Source organism: Xenopus laevis, chromosome 2S (genome assembly GCF_017654675.1).
Source record: "Xenopus laevis strain J_2021 chromosome 2S, Xenopus_laevis_v10.1, whole genome shotgun sequence".
Taxonomy (NCBI): Eukaryota; Metazoa; Chordata; class Amphibia; order Anura; family Pipidae; genus Xenopus; species Xenopus laevis.
Window position 1 is genome coordinate 145,177,925 of NC_054374.1, and position 25,235 is coordinate 145,203,159.

At 42.2% G+C, this 25,235-nt stretch overlaps 1 protein-coding gene across 2 annotated transcripts; it reads left to right on the forward strand.

Moving 5' to 3' along the window:
• Positions 1-868: 868 nt before the first annotated feature.
• n4bp2l2.S (NEDD4 binding protein 2-like 2 S homeolog) lies at positions 869-15,163 on the forward strand. Of its 2 annotated transcripts, XM_018250249.2 has the most exons (7): positions 870-1,396; positions 6,918-7,036; positions 7,197-8,713; positions 11,799-11,923; positions 12,417-12,505; positions 13,030-13,106; positions 14,432-15,163. In XM_018250249.2, exons 3-7 carry the CDS (start codon positions 7,197-7,199, stop codon positions 14,631-14,633), a joined length of 2,010 nt encoding a protein of 669 aa, XP_018105738.1. In that variant the 5' UTR covers positions 870-1,396; positions 6,918-7,036; the 3' UTR covers positions 14,634-15,163. The 2 variants fall into 2 exon arrangements, with proteins under 2 accessions (XP_041440435.1, XP_018105738.1); XM_041584501.1 differs by lacking the exon at positions 6,918-7,036 and having other exon boundaries at positions 869-1,396.
• The last annotated feature ends 10,072 nt before the right edge of the window (positions 15,164-25,235 follow it).

A 25,235-nucleotide genomic window follows, 5' to 3' on the forward strand; every position in this document is an offset into this window, starting at 1 on the left:
TTGTTACACAGCAGCTTATTTAAATAAACAATAGTAGTGTTTCTGAAGCAAACACACCAGTTTTACCAGTGCAGGGCAACACTGCATTATATTTTAATACTTTAAAACACTTTGATTGTTTATGTTACGGAGAGCCCAGAATAGATACTTAGATACTTTTGTAACCATATAAGATAAGGTCTCTTGGGGAAACTGATTTGCAGCGTAAAGGGCACCTGTTGGGTAAAAATGTTATCCCTAACCAAAGGTGCAGGCTAATCCGTTTGGGGAAAACAGTAGTTTCTTAAAAAAAATGCCCCCTGCCATCGCTACCCTACCCGATACCGGGAGCTCCCACTGAGAGCAGCCATGTTGTGTCACTCGCATGAGCATAATGAGCAATTTGTCATAAAAATGACCCCGCGATCAACGCAGCTAAACTTTTTCCAAAATGTTGGGAGATATGGAGTTGAGCGCCAGTGTGCGGAAAAATTTCCCTTCAGTGACTTATTGCAGCTCCAAAATATTGAAAGTAATAGATCGCACACCCAATTGAAAAAAATACATTTATTACAAAAAGGAAAAAAATAACATACAAAAATCCTATTTGGTGAGCCCAACAGGTTTCGACCATAAGGGTCTTCCTCAGATTTTTTGCTTATTTGTGCCTCTGAGGAAGACCTTTATGGTCGAAACGCGTTGGGCTCACCTAATAGGATTTTTGTATTGTTTGTTATTTTTTCCTTTTTGTAATAAATTTATTCTTTTCAATTGGGCGTGCAATCTATTACTTTCAATATTTTGTAGTCTGTTCTGGAGACCCTGATGGGAAGCCTCCTATGGATCAGCACCCAGTATTTAAGGTTGTTGTGCGCCTTCTCTCCTAACTTATTGCAGCTCCAGCAGGGGGGTGACACCACTAATAGTTACACCACTGATCATTACTCTATAATACGACACCTATTCCAATTAGAATTAGCTGCTCTTAAACATTATGAAGGCAGTTGCCCAATGTCAGGCTGTATTTCTTCCCAGAAAAAGTGACTTGTATTATACTGCTAAGCAAACCAGTATAGACTGTGAGCTGCTCCTCTGGTTTTCACACATGAAACTATAATGTAATAGAAGCTAGCTGTAGGCCTTTCCTAAATAATGCCACCGCTTGAGATCTCCACTCCACACTGGTTCTGTGATAAATGAAATCTAATCTGTGCGCACTCGGCGCCACACAAACACTAGCCCCGCCCATTTCTACTTCTCATCATCCCGGAAACTGTCTGAACTACTCCTCCCAGAATCCCCTTCGGCAGTCAGCTTCCGGTGTTCTGCCGTCACTTCTGGAAATGGCGTAGCAGTTGTGGCCCTTATGTTTTGAAGCCCGTTACGGCGGAGACGAGCAGTGGAAAGGGCCCTTGAGGTAAAGTGACATTCTAGTTGGCGGGTAGAAACCGGAGGAAAAAGCAGAAGCAGCAGCTTCGGGGTCATTTGTATTCCTGTGTTTGTGCCAGTGCTATACATTATGCCCCACGGGCTCACATTTATGATTTCAAGTGCAGCAGTATTTAAGCTCCACGGGCTTAATCTGTTACTGTGACAGTTTTCAGTGCTGGTCTAAGTGGCCATTGATCTGGGGCCCCGCCCCAACACCACAGTGGCCCTTGGGATGGGGATTGGGTGTAGCTAAAGGAGAATTCAACCCTGAAGTTAAAAACCCCTACACTGCAGGTATATTACCGGCCTAGCTGGTAAAACACGTGCTGGGGCTGGTGTTACAAGTTTACCAGCAATGTAGTTCCCAGTAGTGATGCGCAGGCTGAACCCGCGGGTATCGGGTCGACCTTGCACTGCTCCTCGCCGGTGGGTGCTGGTTGAGCTCTTCTCCTGCTCTCCCTGTTTTCAAATGCCGGGTTCTGGTTTTATAGTCTCGTGTCTGCTTGCCCCACCCTTTTTGTGATGTCATTGTGACATCATGGACGGGGCGGGTCTATAAAAGGACCCCGGAAGGGCGGGTTAGGGTCGGGGAAACCCTGACCTGCACATCACTAGTTCCCTGTAATTTGTAATACCCTTAAAAAAAAACCTTGGTTCCCCCAATTTGCTCAGAACTTATATTTTTTTCAGTTTTCTGGCCATCGCACGATGTTGCTCTGTCCCCTTTTATGTCACTGTATGTGTCTCCACCCCCTTTTGCATCATGGACCACCCCTTTTGTGCCCGCCCCCACCAGCTGGTAAACTTTTTCAGAAAAGGTGGCAACCCTACATAGACCCCCTTCCCTCCAGCCTAAGTGTTACCCCGGCCAAATGCCCCTACCGTTTTACTTACCCCTTGGTGCAGATTCAGGCATTCGAGTTCACGGGCGCCATCTTCTTATCTTCGGAATGAGACTGGCGTGGCGGTGCATGCACAGTTGGAGCAATTTACGGTTTTGTGAAAATCGCAGAAGCACCGTTCTCAATTGGAAGATTACCAAAGCAGCCAGGGTCGGACTGAAGTAAAGGAGGCCCACCGGGACTGCCACATGAAGACCCCTCCAGGCAGTCGCCGGGGGCCCCCTCCCAGGTTCCCTCTGCGCGTCTCAGTAAACGCCGATTCAGGTGCGCCTGCACGAACGCTAGTGCTGCGTGCGCCTGCGCAAAAGTTTGTGCGGCGCGCTCCTGCGTGAACACAGTTGCACCACAGCAAGGGCGCGCAGCAGCATAAGTGTTTTTTCAAGGGGGAACCTGATCGGGGGAGCATGGCTGGGCCGGCGTTGGCCCATGAGGCCCGGGTCCAGTCCGACACTGGAAGCGGCTGAAGATGGCGCCCGTTAACTCTGATGACTGAATCTGCACCGAATCTGCCCGTAAGGGGCATTTGTCCGGGGTAACACTTAGGCTGGGTGGAGGAGGGAGGGGGTTCTATGTAGGGTAGAGTTCTTTTAAGTTTAGAATTGAATTCTCCTTTAAAGCGGTGGTCCACCTTTACATTAACTTTTAGTATTTTATAGAATGGCCAGTTCTAAGCAACTTTTCATTTGGTCTTCATTATTTATTTATTTTTATACTAATTATTTGCCTTCTGACTCTTTCCAGCTTTCAAATGGGATGTCACTGGCCCCATCTGAAAAACAAATGCTCTGTAAGGCTACACAATGTATTGTTATTGCTACTTTTTATTACTCATCTTTTTATTCAAGTCCTCTCCTATTTCAGTCTCTTATTCAAATCAGTGCATAGTTGCTAGGGTTTTTGGATCCTAACATCTCAATTGCTGAAATTGCAAACTGTAGAGCTGCAGAATAAAAAGCTAAATAACTCAAGAACCATACAAAACAAAAATCAATACTCTCAGAATATCACTCTTAAACATACTAAAAGTTAAATCAAAGGTGAACAACCCCTTTAAAATGGCATAAGAGACAGAATGATGTTGTTTAACTTTCTGTATACAGTGAAAATATCTGGCAATTTCTAAAGGGTAAATCCATCACAAGTAGCATAGTTTTAGTAGGTGGTTTTTCACAGTGCGGGCAGCGAAGTTGTGGAATGTCCTGCCTGGTGGCATTGCAGATTCTATTAAGAGGGGTTTGGATGATTTCTTGAACAATCATAATATCAAAGGCTATTATGATCTTAAGGTGTACAGTTAGCATAGGTATTGGTGAATATATATATATATATATATATATATATATATATATATATTTCTCCAGGTCTGCTTGGGGGACACAGGGACAGTGGGGTATAGCTGGCACCACTAGGAGGCAGGACACAAAAAATAGAAACTTATTCCCTCCTCCTCCAAGAAGGATGGATCTGTTCGGCCAATCCTGGACCTCAAGGAACTCAATACATTCATTTGACTGCGAAGGTTCAAGATGGAATCCCTCAGGTCTGTCATCACGGCCATGTCCCCAGACCAATTCCTGGTTTCTCTGGACATAAAGGACGCCTACCTTCATGTCCCAATTTTCCGTCCCCATCAGAGATTCTTGCGATTTGCCTTCCAATATCGCCACTTCCAATTCACGGCCCTTCCCTTTGGCCTGACTTAGGCCCCTCGTGTCTTTACCAAGATCATGTTGATGGCCACTGCTCTAATCCGCACCAGGGGGATCTCCATAACTCCTTATCTGGATGATCCCCTGTTCAAGGCACCTTCCTTCACAGAGGCCCAGCAGGCGTTGCACTTCACTATGGTTCGGTTACAGGAGTTGGGTTGGTTCATCAACCTGGACAAGTCCTCGTTAACCCCGAGCCAATCCATGGTCTTCCTCGGGATGCAGTTCAACACCCAGACTCAAATTGTCCCCCAAGGTCCAGCATCTACGGACCCTCGTGCGGTCTCTTCTCTCGAAGTCCCACAACGCAAGATTCTACATGAAGGTGTTGGGAGTCATGGTTTCAATGATAGAAGCAGTTCCCTTCACCCAGCACCTCCTCAGTGAGCTTCAGTGGAATAATTTTGTGGCCTGGAGGCGCAAATCCCTTCTCCTGGAATTTCGTCTATCCCGCAGGACTTGAGTCTCTCTTCTCTGGTGGATGCAAACCAGTCAGGCAACTGCTCACCACAGATGCAAGCCTCTCCGGTTGGGGAGCAGTGCTGGAGGGTAGGTCAGCGCAGGGTCGCTGGTCTCTATTGGAACAACGTCTTCACATCAACCTTCTTGATATACGGGCAATCCGACTCGCCTGTCAGCCATCTTCATTCCAGGTCTCTTAAACTGGGAAGCAGATTATCTCCACAGACAATCCCTAGATCTCGGCGAGTGGTCTCTAAAGGACGTCATCATTCACAAGATCACTCGCAGATGGGGGACGCCAGAGGTCGATCACGTCACAATCGAAAATTCCTCTCTTCTTTGCAATGTCCAGGGACCCTCTGGCGCTGGCGGCAGACGCCCTCACCTCGCCCTGGGACTTCCATCTCGCGTTCATTCCAAGAACGATCAAGAAGCTTCAGAGAGAACACACTACTCTCATCCACATAGCTCCCCGTCGATCCTGGGTCTCGGTTCTAGTACATCTTTCAGTAGAGGAACCTTGGACTCTGCCTCTCATCCCGAACCTTCTCTCTCAGGTCCAATCCTTCACCCTTGTCCTTCCAACCTTAATTTGACGGCGTGGCTACTGAAACCGGGATCCTGAGTCGGAAGGGGTTCTCTGACTGTCATTCTACAATGCGTGCAGCCCGCAAACCGGTCTCAGCCTAGACGTACCATCGGGTCTGGTCCACTTACCATCGGTGGTGCCAACGTAACGGTTTCAATTCACTGAAGTTTTCCACTCCACACCTTCTGGCCTTTATACAGGAGGGACTTCCTTGGACATGTCCCTCGGTTCGCTGAAATCTCAGTTTTCGGCACTTTCCATCCTGTTCCAAAGACGTCTCGCCTTGCTCCCCAATGTTACGATTTTTCTTCAGGGAGTGGCCCACATAAAGCCCCCGGTACGTTCACCGGTGCCCAATTGGGACTTAACCCTAGTCCTACGTGCCCTGCAACGTGCTCCCTTTGAGCCCATGGATTCTATTCCACTTCAGTGACTCACATGGAAAACCGTCTTTCTGGCTATTGCCTCAGCACTGAGAGTATCTAAATCTCTGCCCTCTCCTGTAGGTCTTTTCTGTTGACCTTCCACAACGACAGGGCAGTACTTCATGTTTCTCACTCTTTTCTTCCCAAGGTGGTTCCACTTCCCATCTCAACCAGGAAATTACGATTCCTACCTTCGGCACTGCACACCCTCGACCCTGTTAGGGCCCTCAATCAATCTGACTCCTTGTTCATCCTTCCCTCAGGCCCTCCAGCTACTAAGACTACCATATCCCGCTGGATAAAACAGGCCATCCAGAGATGCTATTCATCACAGGGTCAGGTTCCCCCAGACTCAATCAGGGAACATTCCACCAAAGAAATGAGTGCGTCCTGGGCTTTTCGAAACCAAGCCTCAGCAAGGCTGCAACGTGGACTTCAATCCATACTTTTGCCAAATTTTACCAGTTTGGCACCTTTGCGGCATCTGACACCCGATACGGCAGGAAGGTACTTCGGGCTTCAGTGGCTGGTTCCACGTAGGCCTCTACTTCCATCCTTGATTAAGGGGACAGCTTTGGTACATCCCACTGTCCCTGTGTCCCCCAAGCAGACCTGGAGATTTTGTGTACTCACCGTTAAATCTCTTTTTCTTCAGTCGCTTGGGGGACACAGGGCTTCTCTCCCTGGATAGAGGCCTTCTCTTGGCTTCAGACTTGATTGACTTCTTGTAATTGGTTATCAGTTTTTCTGTTGATTATTTATAAACTCCTGTTTCTCCTGTTTCACGAACTGAGTGTCTCTGCCTACAGAGGAGGGGTATAATACGCAGGAGGAGGAGGGATCAAGTTTCTATTTTTTTTTATTGTGTCCTGCCTCCTAGTGGTGCCAGCTATACCCCACTGTCCCTGTGTCCCCCAAGCGACTGAAGAGAAAGAGATTTAACGATGATTACACAAAATCTCCTTATTGATGTGAGTTTATAGATAGCTCTGTATAGGTCTGTTTGTATGTGTATATGGTCTTCATTTTTTTTTTTTGATTTTGAATTATTAGCCTTTAGTCTTCTGACTGTTTCCAGCCAGTGGATTTATCCCATCTAAAAACTCTCTGTAAGGCTTATTGTTATTGCTGCTTTCTATAATTCATTCCTCTTGTCAGGCCATCTTCTATTCATATTCCAGTCTCTTATGCTAAGTGCATGGTTGCTAGTGTTATTTGAACCCTAGCAACCAGAATGCTGAAATTGCAAGCTGGAGAGCTGCTGAATAAAAAGCTAACTAACTCAAAAAACACAAAAAATTAAAACAAATTGCAAATTGTCTCCTAATATCACTTTGTAAATTATACTAAATGTTACTTTAAAGGTGAACAACCTCTTTATGTTTTCAAAAATTAATATATTCATTTTGTCCTGTCATAGTTGCTGGTGTTTCATTGATATTGATGAGATTATCAAATTAATTCATGCCTCAAATTCCCAATATGGAATAAAGCTTCCAGCCCCGAATCTGAGGATTGCTGCAGGAGTTGACAGAAAAGGTAGGTTGTGGCTGTGCAGTTTTGTGGAGTAATGTAAACCAAAAAGTGGAAATTGTTTAACACTGTTTTAAATAGTGTTAGTTGTTTGTCGGAACATAAGTATAACATTTTCATTACAATGGCAACATTGCATATTAACAGTTATTTTATTTTTTTAAAGATGCCTCATGCAGAAACTGAAGTCTCTTGGGATGAGCAGGATTCATTTACTGAGCCAAGTTTAAAAAGACTAAGACCTGATTGTTCTGATTTACATACCAGCAGAAATCCTGCTGTGAGCACAAAAAGAAAGGAGAAGACCTACTGGCCACACAGTCGTTATTTCTGCCTTTCCAGAGAGAAGAAACATGAAACAATTGCTGATGAAAAAAGCACAGCGGAGACTGAGCATAGTATTCATAATCCAGAAAAAGGTTCTCCACATTCCAAAGGGACATCTGGTGTGGACTATAATGGCACTCGAGGAGCCCTGTTTATACCACTCGAACCCAGTGATGAAGATGATTGTAACATACAACCTCCTTCTGAAAGGCCAGATTTTGACAGGAGTCCCAACAAATCAACTGCTAACATTGTTTTAGAAAAAAGCAGTCCATTTATTGGCCCCGTCTTCCAGCCAGCTACAAAAGCAGAACAAGGGAGTGAAACAAGGAATGCATTTATTGGCCCCCTCTTTCGGCCAGCTCTAAAAGCAGGACAGGTGGTTGAAACAAGCCCTGCATTTATTGAGCCGCCATGTCTAAAAACAGGACTCTGGACTGAAAATCCTTCAAATGTGGAAAGAAACTGCACTAAATCTCAATCTCCTCATTTTAAGATAAGTACTGTAAAGCTGAGGAAAGCTCCAGGCCATGCAGGTGCTCAAAATGGAATGGATTATGAGTTGCGTCAGTTCTATAAAGAACTCCATATACTTGAGGCTGAAACAGATGACATTAAGGAAAGTGAATGCAAGGCTGAAGGTAACCAGGAATTTACCTTATCAAATCAGTCTAGTCAAGACTCCAACACATTCTTGGAACATGCTGGCACCCCATATAATAAAGCCATATTCGATGGTCAAAGCCATACGAGGGAACTGTATCCATACAATATACATAGAAATAATTGTTTTTTAAATAATGCAGTGCCACCCCCAAGTTTGCAAAATCAGCACCCACTTCGTTTCCCAAACCAAGAAGCCCCGCTTTTTCAAAATTGGCAACCCCCGCGTTTCCAAAACCCGCTTCCCCCAACTTTACCAATCTCTCATGGCCGACCTCCTCTTCCTCCTCCTCCTCCTTTTCCTCTATACAACCATCCAGTGCCACATCCAATGCCAAATGCTTTTGCACCAAGTACTGAAAATGAGAGCATTTGTTTTGGGCATAATGAACACCAAAGGCAAGACCAGCAACACTGGCATAGTTTGCCCAACCCTCATAATGCCAGGACCAGTAATATAAACAAAGGGAATGTGCCATTTTTAGATGGTGAATGTGGGAACAGACCGCAGGAACACCACATTGGCAATGCATTTAGAAATCAAGAATCACATTCTGGCACAGCACATTTACTTAAGGACTCTTATGTTCCTCAAGAACAGCACACTGGGGACAAAAAGGCTTCCATTAACTATGAAAGGAAACTGATATTGTTAAGAGGTCTTCCTGGCTCAGGGAAGACAACACTAGCACGGTATGTATCTGGAAATAAATATATATTTTTACTAGGGAATTTACAGATTAATGAGCCACACACAGTTTGAATCTAAATTCCAGCAAGTATTTTGACATCTCATTATGGCTTTGTATGTGCAACATGTGAATGTATCAAACCATATCAGTAAACGGCAGGTTTATAAAATTGTATCTCCTAATTGACAAAGCTATCCGTGCTTTTTATTTTTTGCTGTAGTTCAACTAATTTGTGACCTTAAGTCTTTGATGATGGCATACAGCTAAAATTATAAAAATAATAGCTGCAGAGAGATTGACACTTAAAGGAGATGTATAGTGAAAATAAATGTGGAACTTATAAAGATGATACGTTAATTCTGTACCAATTCTGAATTACTCTTCAGTACTCCCTTCTCAAATCTCTCTCTATATACTGTTCTACCCATGTGCAGGACTAAATCAGGCTGATCCAGGGGTCCAGCAGTTGGATCCCAGCGAGGGCCTATGCTGACCAGTGTTTTTTGCCCAAAGGGACTTTCAAACCTGCATAATAGGATATGTGCTTTTTTCTGCTAGATATCGGTTGGGGAGGCTGGCAGAAGGGGCCCCATACACAATCCAATAAGCGGCTGACTTGGTCTGCAGGGACTAAGTCAACAGGTTTTGCAGAAATACACACTAAATAAATACACTGCAAAAAGGATGTTTAGCACAAGCCCTATTCAACCCACCACTGTTGAAAAAAGGGGAAATTGTGTCACTTTAAAGGACCAGTTCTAATACAACGAAAAAAAAACACTAACACAAATTAAAATTTAAAATAGCAAAGCCTTTATTAAGAAATAACTTACAGAAACTCCACTTCCTGTCCTCTTCAGAAACGGCGAAAGGGCGACCATCCATCTGCAGCGCTCGATTTCTCCTCCTGGCTATACACTGACAGCGTGTCCTCTGCCCGATCGCCTTCTCCAGCTCTTCTTCATTCAGCAGCAGTAGGAAGGTGATGTCTCCTGCTCCAGGAATGCAGCCCTGACTGCCGACCCCGTGCCCACTCCGTCACTGAAAAAGAATGCGTCCAAGGAAGATCGCTTCCAGGCTGCTGTTAAAACAACAATCCCGTAGGATTCCTTTTCTCCAAGAGTAACGATCCCTACTCGCTCTCAGTCTCTTGTGGCACCACTGCCTGTCACTCGCCGGGACATGACATTTGCTGGAGACGTTCTGCTTCCACCTTTCCTTCTACAACTCTGCTCGCTCTCCTGTCCCACACTGTCGGCATCCGCTACTAGCTGGACTGAGCTTGGCTGCGCAGAGGAGGGCAGGAGCCTTGAAAGGCTGTTGCGGGGGAGGACGAGCCCCAAACCTGTGGATAGCAGTGTGCAGGGGGGAAGTGATGGCCACAGCTGCCTCTAACCCCTACCTCCCCAGCAACAGCATCGGTATCCATTGTGCACTCAGACTCAGGGGGAGGAATGCAGCCTGGAAGCGTTCTTTCTTGGACGCATTCTTTTTCAGTGACGGAGTGGGCACGGGGTCGGCAGTCAGGGCTGCATTCCTGGAGCGGAGGAGCGGGAGACATCACCTTCCTACTGCTGCTGAATGAAGAAGAGCTGGAGAAGGCGATCGGGCAGAGGACACGCTGTCAGTGTATAGCCAGGAGGAGAAATCAAGCGCTGCAGATGGATGGTCGCCCTTTCGCCGTTTCTGAAGAGGACAGGAAGTGGAGTTTCTGTAAGTTATTTCTTAATAAAGGCTTTGCTATTTTAAATTTTAATTTGTGTTGGTGTTTTTTTTTCGTTGTATTAGAACGAATTTTTTTATAAAAATTTTTGACGTTACTGGTCCTTTAAGGCATTTTCTGGTAGTGCCAAAATATACATATGCTATTTCATGAGGAGGGCAATGCCAGTGGACTTTAAAGAAAAGGAAAGGCAAAACTATCCAAACTTATCTATAGTTCAATAACTTAGCGGGCGCCATATTCTTAAGTCTATATGTCACTTCCCCATTCAACTGAGATCCCCACTGACTTCCCTGTGCTTGAAAAATCGTTGGTTAATCACATGAATAAATGCGATACTGATTACAGACCTCAGTCAGACAAAACACACAGCCTTTTCTCCCCTGTTCGCAACACTATCTTGTAAGAGTAGCGTGAGAGCTTCTGTTACCATAGCGACGCAATGCGGTTCTAAACTCTCGCTCCGCTTACAAGATAGTGTTGCGAACGGAGGAAAGGCTGCGTGTTTTGTCTGACTGAGGTCTGTAATCAGTATTGCATTTATTCATGTGATTTAAGGAATACCGTTTTACACTTGGGGGTGCCAAAAATGAGGCACCCCCATCTGATAACTATTACTTACCTGACACCCAGGGCCAGTGCAGTTTTCTGCTGATAGGAGCACCGGCCCGGGGTGTCAGGTAAGTAATCGTAATCACTTGGGGGTGCCTAACTTTTGGCAACCCCAAGTGTAAAACAGTATTCCTTCTCCTTTAAAGGTGACCCGTCGCCCAAAAAAATGATTCAAAATCCTATTTTATCACCTTAGTCAAGCAAAATGAACTTTAATTACCCTATATAAATTATTTGAATCTTGTTTCCTTCAGTCTGGGAATTCAAAATTATAGCAAACAGGCAGGAGCCATTTTGTGGACACTATTATTAAGACAAGTCTTGCATCATCTCAGAATCTTGTTTGTGCACCAGAATGGGGGACCTGATGTCCATCCCCATGCCCTGGCTACACAATTAAACAGTGAAGAGAAAGGGGGAATGTGGGGAGAGCAGTGACCATCTAGGAAGTGCTGAATGGAAAGTGAAAGTAATTGTCTGCCCCGCCTCTATGCCTAGACCTAGAGGAGGGGCAGACAATATTTGATTGACAGCTGAGATTTTTAAATGATCTTACAACAGCAAAGAATGCTTTAATTGAAATTGGATTTCATGTTTAATTCGAAAAGGACTTTTATTATACAGATTTTTGTGTCTGGTTGAAGGTTCCACTTTAATGCGAAACAGAAAAGGAGCCTTGGTCACAAAAACAGAACATGATAAAAACTTGATTAAAAAAATCTTAATTCCCCCATCCTCTCTTATTTTACAGGCTTCTTCTCAATCTTAATCCTGATGGTTTAGTGTTCAGCACTGATGATTTTTTTTGCCAGAAAGATGGCTACTCTTACAATGTGAAATTGCTTGGAGATGCTCATAACTGGAATCAATTCAGAGGTAGAAAATGAAATTGTATGTATTGTTGTCCAGATATCTCCAAAATATAGCAATGCCATTTCTCATAGTGTCCCTTTTCTGCAAATAGTTCATAATTTACCTAGAACGCACACTAAAGTTGGCAGTGATGTTGTCAAGATGTGAAGAATAAAAACGACGGCACTGGTTGATAAAGATGTTATTAGAAATGGGTTGCAGTTTTATATAATTATCGGTTGGTAGTTTTAAGCCATCAGAGCATTTCTTTTTAAATTTTACTGCAAAATTAAAGGCATGCGTGTGCAAACTTCGCAATGGGCAGGATAAAGAAAGACTCCACCACTTTGAGATCATCTATCTATTATATATAATGCCCCCCTAAACAGGCCTGCATATTTGTGTTTATGAATGGCTGACAATACCAGTTCTTTTATTTGATGGTTGCTGTTGATTTTGATGGGAGCAAATATTGTTTTATTAAAAACTACTTTTTTCTTTTAAATTATTATTTTAGCCAGAAGAGCGATGGATGATAGGAGATCTCCAGTGATCATTGACAATACTAATATGCAGGGCTGGGAAATGAAACCATACGTGCAAATGGTGAGACTGGACAGCTTATTATTCTAATCTTACTAATGAAGTAAAAATAAAACACACCACTACACACTGGAAGCACAACTCTAGCTGCACAACTCCCGCTGCACAACCCTCTGCATTAATAGAAAAGATACAGAGCAAAGGGGAGATTATTGAAGCTCCTTTGATGTGGTTCAGGGCTGGAATGGGAAATTGATTACAAATGTTTAGGTGGATTTTGTTCCCCTTTTAAAGGAGAGCTAAACCCTAAAAATGAATATGGTTACAACTGCCGTATTTTACTTACTGAACCTATTGCACCAGTGTAACGGGCTAACATCCCTGTAGCCTTCACTTGTCACAGGAGCCACCATTTTATGGTACAGAAGCCCAAAACATAATGTGCAGCATTTCCACTGTACTTGCTTGTTAAACTATATATCTTATAAATCTTCCTTAAAAAAAAAAGGCTGAATTTATTTTATACAGAAAAGTGTCTGACACTCCTTTTTTATTGGTTATCTACTAAATGCCCTTTCATTTTCTAGGCCATAGAGCATGGTTACTTTGTAGACTTTTTGGAGCCAGAAACCTGGTGGAAACTTGATCCACTTGAATTGGCAAAGTAAGTAATTTTCTGTCATAGTGTTTCACTTAAATTCTCCCACATATACTGTACATACTAATCAGTATATTTTGTACTTCAACTCCTGAATATGCATGTTTAGTAGCCTGTGTTATACCCAGAAGCTATATATTCCATTATAATAATAAATAATAATAAAGGGGATTAGGATAGAGAATAGAGTACAAGTAGTGGTTCCATTATCTGGAAACCTGTTATCCTGAAAGTTACAAACTACAGAAAGGCCGTCTCCCATAGATTCCATTTTATCCAAATAATCCACATTTTTCAAAATGATTTCCTTTTTCTCTGTAATAATAAAACAGTAGCTTGTACTTGATCCCAACTAAGATATAATTAATCCTTATTGGAAGCAAAACCAGCCTATTGGGTTTATTTAATGTTTACATGATGTTCTAGTAGTCTTAAGGGGAAAAGATCCATTATCCGGAAAGCCCCCTGTCCCAAGCATTCTGGATAATATGTCCCATACCTGTGCTTGTTCTTTATAATAATTCATAATAAAGCAAATCAATTTTGCAATGACCATTGCAATTTTCCAATGACCTTATGAATAATTATTTATTAGAGAATGAGAATATTACTTTATTAAAGTAAATTTTTGCCCTTGTTCAAAGCTGATATGGCTCTAAGGGTAGTTGGCAATGCTAGAGAAAACAAAGCCTTCTAAAAGTTTGGAGATGGGCTTTAAGAGGTAAACTGGCACCCTTTCTTAATTTATTGAGAAGCTGCAAACGTACAGGATCTCAAGCTCATGTTCAGAGCTGTGTGATACCGAGAGAATGACCCCATCTAAAAGACAAATGCTCTGTAAGACTACACATTTATTGTTATTGCTACTATTTATTACTCCTCTTTCTATTCAGGCCTCTCCTATTCATATTTCAGTCTCTTCTTCATATCAGTGCATGGTTGCTGGGGTAATTTGGACCCTAGCGAACAGATTGCTGCAATTACAAACTGGAGTTGAATAAAAAGCTAAATAACTCAAACCATAATTAATAAAAAATGAAAACCAATTGCAAATTGTCTCAGAACAACACTCTCTACGCCATAATAAAAGTTAACTTAAATGTGAACAATCCCTTTAACTGCACTGTATACACAGGAAATCTGCAGCTCAAGCAGACTCATTATATTTACTGCACATTTTGGCTATACCCCTGGCCGCTTCCAAGTAAGTCCTGCACCTATTTATGTCAGCTAATGAGATCCGTCCAGCTTAAATAAGGATCGTGGGGAAGTGTGATGACTGCTTGCGATGAGCACACTCATTTCTGTTTTGTCTAACTTGTGCTTTGCAGGAGGAATACACACGGGGTACCACATGAGAAGATCTCCCAGATGCTGGAGAGATATGAGCATAACATGACTGTGCCTGTAGTTATGAATTCTGTAGAACCTCCTCACAAGAATACACACAGGCACCCTCAGCAGCCCAGGCCAAGATGGGAAGCCTCTGAGGACTTTTCCCACCGCAACAGAGCATTTTACAACAGATTGTAGTGCTTGTACCAGCAGCATAATATACTACTACTACATGAGCCTCTGGGATGATTAAATATACCCAAATACCTCACGGTTCTTCCAGAAACCAACTTGCTTGTGACAGCAGATATTTTTTTAAGGTTTTCAAAGAAATTCAATATTTTTAATGTTCATTTTTTTTTTAATTAATCCCAGTGTATCAAACTGAGCCTCTGACTTTGCAACGTTTAAGCAGGCATTCAGGGTAGATTCCCTCAAGTTTTTATTTAATAGGATGTTGAATAAATTCAGCATCAACATATTTTTTTTCCTTCATTCGTTTTCTTTTTAAAGATATTTAGAGCTACGGCACACGGGGAGTATTTTGCAGCTGGCAGAGATGTGCCACTTAATAATGACACTTATTTGTAAATATCTCGTGTTTCTATGTTTTTTCTCTCTCAAAACACTGAACTCCAGTAATTGTTAGTGAGCCGTATGTACAGTTTATTTATGCCTTTCTATAAATCAGTATTGTTTCTGGTGGTTCCAGTGCACCAGCCAACTGATTGGGCTCAATGAGCAGTGATCTTCTTTGTCGTGTTAAAAGAATTGTTCAGTATAAAAATAAAAACTGGGTAAAGAGGCTGTGCAAAATAAAGTTTCTAATATAGTTAGTTAGCCAAAAACGTAATGTATAAAGGCTGGATGTCTAACATAATAGCCAGAACACTACTTCCTGCTTTTCAGCTCTCTTGGTTTACACTGATTGGTTACCAAGCATTAACCAATCAGTGACTTGAGGTGGAGTAACATGGGTCATAACTGTTGCTTTTCAATCAGCTGAATGCTAAGGATCAGTAAACTCACTGAACAGATATGTCTCATGTGCCCCCCTTCAAGTCGCTGACTAACTCAGAGTTAGAGAGCTGAAAAGCAGGAAGTAGTGTTCTGGCTATTATGTTAGACATCCAGTCACTCCAGCCTTTATACATTACATTTTTGCCTAACTAACTATATTAGAAACATTTTTTTTTATTTTGCACAGCCTGTTTACCCAGTTTTTATTTTTACACTGAACTGTTCCGTTAAACCACTTTTCTTATTTATAAGTCTCTCTTCCCATTTGTTATGTTGAGTCGGCAGGACAAGCTGCGCATGTTCTGCTTTTATACACTTAATTCTTGATTCTTTAATGGAAATGAAATTCTTGTCTCTTAAATGATTTTACTTCCAGTGACTTTTCTTACCTGCTGCTGCTGACAAATAATAAGCCTTGTTGTGCTGCTGTAGGGAAACTTACAGATCCCCTTTTGGATTTGGGAGCCAGAGGAGCAAAGCAGTGTTATTGATTCCTGCATGTCCCCCACTGCTGCTGTTGCTGGAGTTGTATCAAAAAATAAATTTGCCAAGGTCCAAGTAAGTTCACAATCCTTATCCATCTCAACTTCAAGTCTGATTCGCGCCTACAATAGGAGCCAGAGGCACAGAAAACAATAGAGAAAATATATAGTGTGATATTGTTTGGTATATAACACCTCTTATTGTGCTCGTGGGAATTATTAAATGCACCACATGTGTGTAGACCCCGTCCACCTGCAACGCCACCTTAGGGAATAGAGATTTTACTTCCTTTATGTAAAATTTCTAGGTGGGTACTCACAAACGTTATCTTTCACAACTTGCACATATAAAGGGGAACTATTGCAAAAATGAAAATTGAATACAAGCTTTGGCATATTGAAATAAGAAACTTCCTAAATACAATCAGTTGAAAATTCTGTACCGTTTCTGAAATAATCAAGTTTATCTTCAATATTCCTCTCAGCATCTGTTTCTCTTCATTCTGTCTTCATTCAGGAGTTGGGTGTTAGATGAATGATCCAATATATCTTATAGGGGGGCTCCCTTTTCTAGCAGATTTATTAGAGCTCACTCAAATAACTGATTCCAGTACAAACAAAATAACTGCCTTTTGCACAAATCCTGCATGTAGAGAGAGAGGATTTATGGTGATAGATTAGAGTGAGCTCTAACATCTTCTGGGCAAAAGGATATATTGGATCATTCATCTGATACCCAACTCCTGAAAATGAAGAGAAACAGATGCTGAGAGAGGAATAGTGAAGATAAACTTGATTATTTCAGAAACGGTACAGAATTTTTAATTGATTGTATTTAGAAAGTATGCTAAAGCTTATATTAAATGTTCATTTTTGCGAAAGTTCCCCTATAATGTTGGTGAGTACCCACCTACAAAGTTTACATAAGGGAAGTAAAATCTCTATTCCCTAAAGAGCACAATAAGAGGTGTTATATACCAAACAGGAGCTGGAGGATTTGTGGCAAATCTACTGGCACAATGACAGTATTATACACAGTGTGTAATTATAGTAATCGCAGAACCTGCAGCGAGAGGAGGTTTGGTGAGAATCTCACCCCCATCCACCACACGTCCATCTTGCACCCAAGGGTGTGGGTTGCAGGTGGAGATATCACCCACTGATTCTACAAGTGGTTCACTGCTGACTTGGTGTATAGTGTCGTAGAACAGATGGAGATGACTGTAGTTGAGATGATAAAGAGAAACATACAGAGCAGTGATGGTCACTAATTAAGCAATCAATACAAGTACAGTTTAATCCTGTGCTGCTTATAACACGCTGCAACAAGCATCTATCTGCCTGGAATATTAATAAAGGGAGGATTTACGTGACACCAGGCACATTACAAATACATTCGCTACAAATGAGCCGGTCCATCCGTGAACCTGCACCGTGCAGTAGTAAAGTTGTTTTTGTTTGCTACTAATTCCATCACATACAACTGTTTCACTAATCTGCATTGTGCTGGCCCCACTTACTTCTTTCTCTTCAGTATTTACCAGGCTCACTACTTAATGTAATGTCTGGTGACACCCTGTGAAAGCATTACACAAATCACCCTCTGCACAGTCATGTATATTGGGGAGTTGATTAGAATTACATTTGCTTGCATTATGCAAAATGGTGACTATGGGAGCAGCCTATAGCAAGCCGGACAAGCTCAGGGTATGCCACCTCTATTTCTACAGGGATGAAATCAACTCAGGTATAACATACAGGTTCTGGTACTGTAGGAAAGGGGTGTTTATGAGCCCACCAGGTGTTTTATGAGGTTTTGGGAGTCATTGACTTTACCTCTGTGGAACTTACTGTGCCGTACAATCTGTAGCTCCAGTATATCTTGCCATGCTGTGTGTTGCCCAGTGTCGGACTGGCCCACCAGGATACCAGGAAATTCACATTCCAGGTAGGACCTGCTATCCATACACCTGGACTACAAGGGTCTTTCAGTCCTGTGCCACCACATCACTATTGATACTAGTGCTTTTCCCAAACAGAACATTGTATAACATCTGTCTAGTAAGTTTCCTTTATTGCTCATGCCCATGGCAGCAGAATAAACCATATGGGGATGTTTTTCTAGAAGAAATTCTAGCTGGTAACCTCTTGAAATAACAGAAAGCACTCAATTGTACTTCCTTGGCTGATACCTCCAGAACTTTCAAGATCTTGTGTTCATTGGACAGTAGGGCCAGGCTAATGCCATTGTGACTTGGACCAGTCTTTGAGGGATCTTGAATATATGAGCTCAATGGGCTTGTGCTGGAAATATTTTTGTCTATTGTTTTCGTTAGTTAAGAGGCAATGGTTCTGAATCATGGACCACAAAAGAACCCGGGGCTTGACCAAGAACAGTCAGGGTTTGGGTGGACTGTGTATGGGTAGATTGAGCTGGCAAAACATGCTTATTTTTTGAAAAAACAGGCTCCCTACCCAAGGGGCCTAGTCGGACAGAGGGCCAAAATCTTGACTCCTCTGCCATGTACAAGTCCGCTGGATAATGATCAACTCCATATAACAAGGCTGCAGCTAAGAGAAGGTAGAGGTTTGGTTATACAGAGCTCCTTACTGTATCTGCATTATTACCCAGTTTCCAAGGGACGTGAAGGGAGCTCAGAGAAAAATGTAACTTTAAAAGCAAGCCACCAGTACATTTACTGAAAGCAGTTCTAGTGTATAGTGGGAAGCATTATAAACATGTAAACTTGATTTCCACGACTTAGACCATTCCTGTTTCATTTAAATCTCATACTGAACAGGGATCATAGGTTCCTTTTCTTAGATAGATGATCTATATGTGGGCTCTGGGTGCATTAAGTTCAGCTTCTGCCTCACAGCCTTAACCAGTCATTGGATATGCAAGAACATCTTTATTAAAGTTATCCTTTTCCAGGCAGACATATAACCTTGCATTAATACATTATCACAGGCTTTGCATGGTCGAAACTCGTCTCTCCCGTTTGCTTGATTTTTGTCTGAAAAGCCCGACATAGTTGGATTTTCAGGCTAATTTCAGAACAGACCACAGAAACTTCCAAATAGTAAAGTGACCTCTCCCATTGACTTATATACAACCTCGGCAGGTTTGGGATGATGGATTTTCGGATTCGGACTTTTTTCAGCATTGGGCTTTCATAAATCCCGAAAAATTCAAGTTTTTTTTCACTAAAAATGTGGATTTTATAGTAAAAAAAACCTCAAGTTTTTTGCATTCAGACTTTCATAAATAACCCCCTTAAAGGGATACTGTCATGGGAAAACATGTTTTTTTTCCAAAACGCATCAGTTAATAGTGCTGCTCCAGCAGAATTCTGCACTGAAATCCATTTCTCAAAACAGCAAACAAATTTTTTTATATTCAATTTTGAAATCTGACATGGGGCTAGACATATTGTCAGTTTCCCCGAGTCATATGACTTGTGCAAGCACTACTTTCTGGCAGGCTGTTATTTATCCTACTTAATGTAAGTGAATCAGTCTCAGTGGGACTTGGCTTTTACTATTGAGTGTTGTTCTTAGATCTACCAGGCAGCTGTTATCTTGTGTTAGGGAGCTGCTATCTGGTTACCTCCCTATTGTTCTGTTAGGCTGCTGGGAGGGGGGTGATATCACTCCAACTTGCAGTAGAGCAGTAAAGAATGACTGAAGTTTATCAGAGCACAAGTCACATGACTGGGAGCAGCTGGAAAACTGACAATATGTCAGTCCCATGTCAGATTTCAAAATTAAATATAAAAAAATCTGTTTGCTCTTTTGAAAAATGGATTTCAGTGCAGAATTCTGCTGGAGCAGCACTATTAACAGATAACAGTATTTTGAAAAAAAAAACCATGTTTTCCCATGACACCATGGGAGAAACATGTATAATGTTACTCTTGCATGTGGCATTAGAAGAAATAGCCATGGGATCCCTCTGGAAAAGATTCAGAGGAAGAAAGACGTCTATGACCATAATGTCAGATTTCAGACTTGTTCATTCTGAGCCATAAGGAATGGAGGAAACAAGCTAAAAAAAAGCTAAAACTTGTAATTCTTTCAAGCTGTCCCCTAAACACATGAAAGATACAACAGACGGGGAATCAGTTGCTGAAAACTACCAATGGGGGAGTAGTGAGAGACTTTCTCCATTCACCATTTCTTCTGAGCCTGTTACTACAGGTGCTGTAAAGCAAAGCGACAACCCCCTAAATGCTGTTTCATTGGACTGTTCTGTATAGAGATACACAGTGCAGAATACAACACAACTGCACACATTCCTGATAGAATAATCTAGTAGGAGTCTAACATGGTGACATTTAAAGGAACAGTAACACCAATGGAATGGCAATATAATGTAGTGGTGCCCTGGTACAATTTGGACGTTTGCTTCAGAATCTACTATAGTTTATATAAACAAGCTGCTGTGTAGCCATGGGGGCAGCCATTCAAGCACAGGATACACAGCTGATAACATATATGTTCTGAAGAATCCTATTGTATATAAGAGCTTTTCTGTTATTGACTTTTCTTCTTTTTAAGCTTTGAATGGCTGCCCCATGGCTACACAGCAGCTATTGTATATAAACTGTTGTAGAGTTACTGACACAGCTGTTTCACCATGGCAGCACAACAGGACATTTTATTTTCATTTTTTGGTGTTACTGTTCCTTTAATGGAAATACAATTAACCCTGCCTAGTAGATTCCTACATGAATCATAATAATGTGTGTGTAAAGTACTCAGAACACCACTCTGATCAATTTTGCATTAATTTACAATAAAGGGAATGTGTCCCCTTTCATCCCATACCTTCTTGTAGGACAGGCTGCTATACAGTGACTCCTAATTCTAATTTTGTATTTGAGTGTAGCAAATGAATAACCTTTAGACTTTGTTTGCATTCCTCTCTATGGAGCAGGCCATTCCCAGATCACACTCTCTCATATAGTCTACAAATCAGATTTCAGCTCTGCACTACATCATTCCAATTTTTGTAGTGGCAGTCATTGCCAGTGTCTTTAGGTTTCTAGCAGGCAATTTAATTGAAGCTGATAAATTGCCTGTGTAAACATTTCTTTGGGACCAAGGGCATCAGGATTGTGATACTGCAGGTACATAGACTTTATAGATAAACAGGACCAATAGGGCATTGAGAGGGCTGCTGTTTTTGCACCAAATTAAGTTGCCATGTGCATTGCAAAACACAGTTATGTTACGAATAATAGCAGTCCGACATCACTAACCTAATCAGTCACTGTTTTATATTTCTACATGGCAAATAATTTACTAGTAGATGTAGCAGAGTAATAGAAACCCAACAGTCATGACATGCTGCTGATTCTGTGTCATTAATTAATAATTGTTCCAAATAATAACAGTGTGGAGTTCAATGAGTGAGCTCATTCTGTGAAAAAACTGGTGTCAATTCCGGCCCTTATTTTAGGAAGGCGCAAAAGTTGTGCTGCTGTTTATAGTGCATTTCTCTCTGAAAATCAAGAGAAAAAAGGGGTCGTTCCAGACATTGTTCAGAAGAACAGCGTACTTTAATTAAAAAGTTGATATAAAGTTGAACATATAAAGAAGTGCAGAAAATGATAGAGCTTTCTGCTGCGGAAAACCAACAAGGCAGTGCAGATCAAAAACCAACAAGCAAGTGCAAAAACGAGGTACCGACAAGGATTTAGAATAGACGTAGTCAAACAGGCGAAGAATCAGAGGCAGGTCAGGCAGAACTCAAAAAAACACAATCAGATAGAGAAAAATGCTTGAGCAGCAGTGTCGGACTGGCCCACAGGGATACCAGGAAAAGTCCCGGTGGGCCCAGGTGTAAGTGGACCCTCATGCTGCTAAATATTTGGCCTATTTCATGGTCATTCCCTATTTTTATGAGAACAAAGTGGCTAAATAGATGGAATAACAGATTATAGTATTATAGTATGAAAAGAAAAGAGACTAGGAGAATAGAGGTTGAGTGAGGAGAGGAAGAATAATAATACTGAGAGTGGGCCCCTGGTCTAAGATTAATTGGTGGGCCCCTGGTCTAAGATTAATTGGTGGGCCCCTAGTCAAAGGTTTTTGGGTGGGCCCCTGGTGTCCCAGTCCGACACTGTTGAGCAGGAACAGTAAACTGAAAGGGGAAGGAAACCTAGTCGGCGCAAACCCCACCCTCCCTCCTCCCGTTTGTTGCCCACCCTCCCTCCTCCCCCCTGGCCTACCCGTCCCGCTGGGCAAATGCCCCTAACTTGTTACTTACCCTTCTGCGCAGGTCCAGTCCAGGGAGTTCACAGACGACATCTTCTTCCACGCGATCTTCTTCTTGCTTTGAACGGCGCATGCGCAGTAGGATCATTTCGCCGGTACGATCTACTGCGCATGCGTGTGACTTTTGGCGCATGCGCAGTAGATCTGTAGGAGGGAGGGTGGGCAACAAACGGGAGAGGGGGGAGGGGGTTTGCGCCGACGAGGTTTCCTTCTCCTTGAAGCCTAGCTTGGGCACTCACAAAATGGAGGACTGGGGCTTTAAATGAGTTTTGGTGCCAAATTCTAATCCGGCGCTGAACCCATGTCTCCTTAAAGCTCATTCAAACATATGAATGTGAGATACTCCTGTCCTCAGTTGGATTAAGCCTGCAAGTTCTCCATAGATGTTAAACTAACAACAGGCCTGGTATCAGATGTCCTTTTACTATTGAGCTATGGAGAACAGGGCTGCCACAAAAATGGTGGGACCTCATACAGCTGCATTGATAACCCCTGCCCCTTTCACCCAAAACTCTGTGTCCCTTTAGCCACCAACCAGACTCCTCTGCTTATTAACTGATGGTGACCCTGGTGGAGAAATATGTGGCTTACCACAGCAATATGCATTTCTGTAACGTGCTTATGTAATAAGTTTGCCCAGGTGCAGTAACCTATAGCAACCAATCAGCAGGAAGCATTTACTGGTCACCTGTTTATTGGTTGCTCTTGGTTACTGCACCTGGGCTAATGATCTTATTTTAAGGTGTATGCAAAGACACGGAGCACCACAGAATGAAGTGGAGTATTATAATAAAAATTCCAAAATGTATTAAAGGAAAACTATACCCCCCAAACAATGTAGGTCTCTAATAGAAGATACTGAGTAAAACAGCTCATATGTAAAACCCTGCTTCATGTAAATGAACCATTTTCATAAATATATACTTTTTTAGTAGTATGTGCCATTGGGTAATCCTAAATAGAAAATTGCCATTTTAAAAAATAAGGGCCGCCCCCTGAGATCGTAAGATTCACTGTGCACACATACAAACCACATGTTAGGTCACATGAGCCAATTAACAGACAGAGTTCTGCCTTTTGCTTCAACACTTCTTCCTGTTACAGTTAGAGTTGTAGTATTTCTGGTCAGCTGATCTCTGAGGCAGCACACAGACCATCACGAAATGGTGGCTCAGGGCAAGAGATGTAAAAGGGCAATATTTATGTAAATATATATTCCAGTTTGGTAAGATTCTTTAATATGTCATTCAATTTGATATAAACTATCTGTTGCTTAAGTATTCATTTTGGGGGTATAGTTTTCCTTTAATCCATTAAAAACGGCACATCATTGTAGAATCATTAAAGAACCATAGGCTTAATGCATTTCGTGGCTGTCCAGCCACTTTCTCAAAAGCTTTTGCGAGCCACCATCTTTCCACGCCACCACATCCACTGCCGCCCTTTGTCTCAAACCTTTCTATCTTGCTGCTCCTTACCTCTGGAATTCCATCCCTGAATTCTTCCATAAGGAATCTTCTCTCAATCTCTTCAAGAAAAGTCCAACTTTTGGAGCACAAGAACATTAGTCTAGTCCTGGTGCCTATTGGACATTGCCTTTACCGTGTGCGCTTTTCCCCTTCCAATTGTGCCTGTTTGTTATCCACTAGGGATGCACCGAATCCAGGATTCAGCCTTTTTCAGCAGGATTCGGCCAAATCCTTCTGCCAAGCTGAACCCAATCCGAATCCTAATTTTCATATGCAAATTAGGGGCGGTGAGGGAAATTGAATTGAATAATCATTCGATCGAATGATTAAATCCTTCGAATCGAACGATTTCGTTTTCAAATTCTAATCGAATTTGGACTATTCCCTAGCCGAAGTACACAAAAATAGCTTGAATTTCGAATTTTTTCAATTTGAAAATTCACCTTGACCATTGATAAATCTGCCCCTAAATGTATAATTAAATAAAAAAATTTTAAACTTGGGTGAATAGGATCAATCCGAAAACTCGAATCGAATTTGATTCGGGTTTTAATTGAGTTGTTTTCTCTGAAAAAAAATCTGAATGTCAAAACTTGAATTTGAAGAAAGGCTGCCAACAACTCTAAATTGATCCCAGGCTAAAACAGCAATTCGGCAGGTTTTAGGTTGCGAATAGTCAAATTCGAGTTCTTAAAGGGGCCAGTGTATGATAAATCTCAAAAATGGAATATGAATGTTTAAAAAAACCTGAATCGAATTTTAACAATTCCCTAGTAGAATTTGACAGTTTTGGCCATAAAACAACTCAATAATTTGAATTTTTACTTCGAACCTTGATAAATCTGCCCCTCAGGGAGGAACTCCACGGACGATTTTGGAGCAATCCAATGCACTGTGCAAAGACGCAGGCGTCAAATCGGATGCGACAGAAATAAGGTAAGTAATGGAAATATCGGATGAAGTTGCAGCGTTGATCCGATGCGACTGTCGGATGCAGACACTGCGTCTGCATCTGACAGTCGAGTCGCGTCGGATCAACGCTGCAACTTCATCCGACATTTCCATTACTTACCTTATTTCTGTCGCATCCGTTTTGACGCCTGCGTTTTTGCACAGTGCGTCGGATTGCGCTGAAATGTCTGTGAAGGCCTACCCTAAGTTTTGGCAATTTATTCGAACTCTGCGCCCATAAGCTCCTTAACAGGGTCAGACTGGGCTGGTAGGACACTGGGGAAAACACCTTGTGGGCCCTGTTGGCCCAGACCAGCTACTTGCTTGAGACTTAAGCCGGCCATAGATTCAAAGATCCTATCGTACGAATCAAGGATTTGTATGATTTTCGAACTGTGTGAGGAGAGTCCCGACATTTTTCGTTCGGCGGAGATCGGTCGTTTGGTCGATCGGACAGGTTTGATTTTGACCCGACCAATCCTGCTGGAGCCCATTGCGCTCTCATCGTAATCATAGGGCCGAACGTTCAGATTGCCCCGATATAGCCATCCCGTTAGTGGCATATCGGGGAAAGATCGGCTTGTTTGGTGATGTCG

Coding starts and splice junctions, on each gene's coding strand:
- n4bp2l2.S (XM_041584501.1), top strand. CDS start 7,197: ATGCCTCATGCAGAAACTGAAGTCTCTTGGGATGAGCAGGATTCATTT. Junction 11,924..12,416: donor TAACTGGAATCAATTCAGAG/GTAGAAAATGAA, acceptor TTATTATTTTAG/CCAGAAGAGCGATGGATGAT. Junction 13,107..14,431: donor GATCCACTTGAATTGGCAAA/GTAAGTAATTTT, acceptor TGTGCTTTGCAG/GAGGAATACACACGGGGTAC.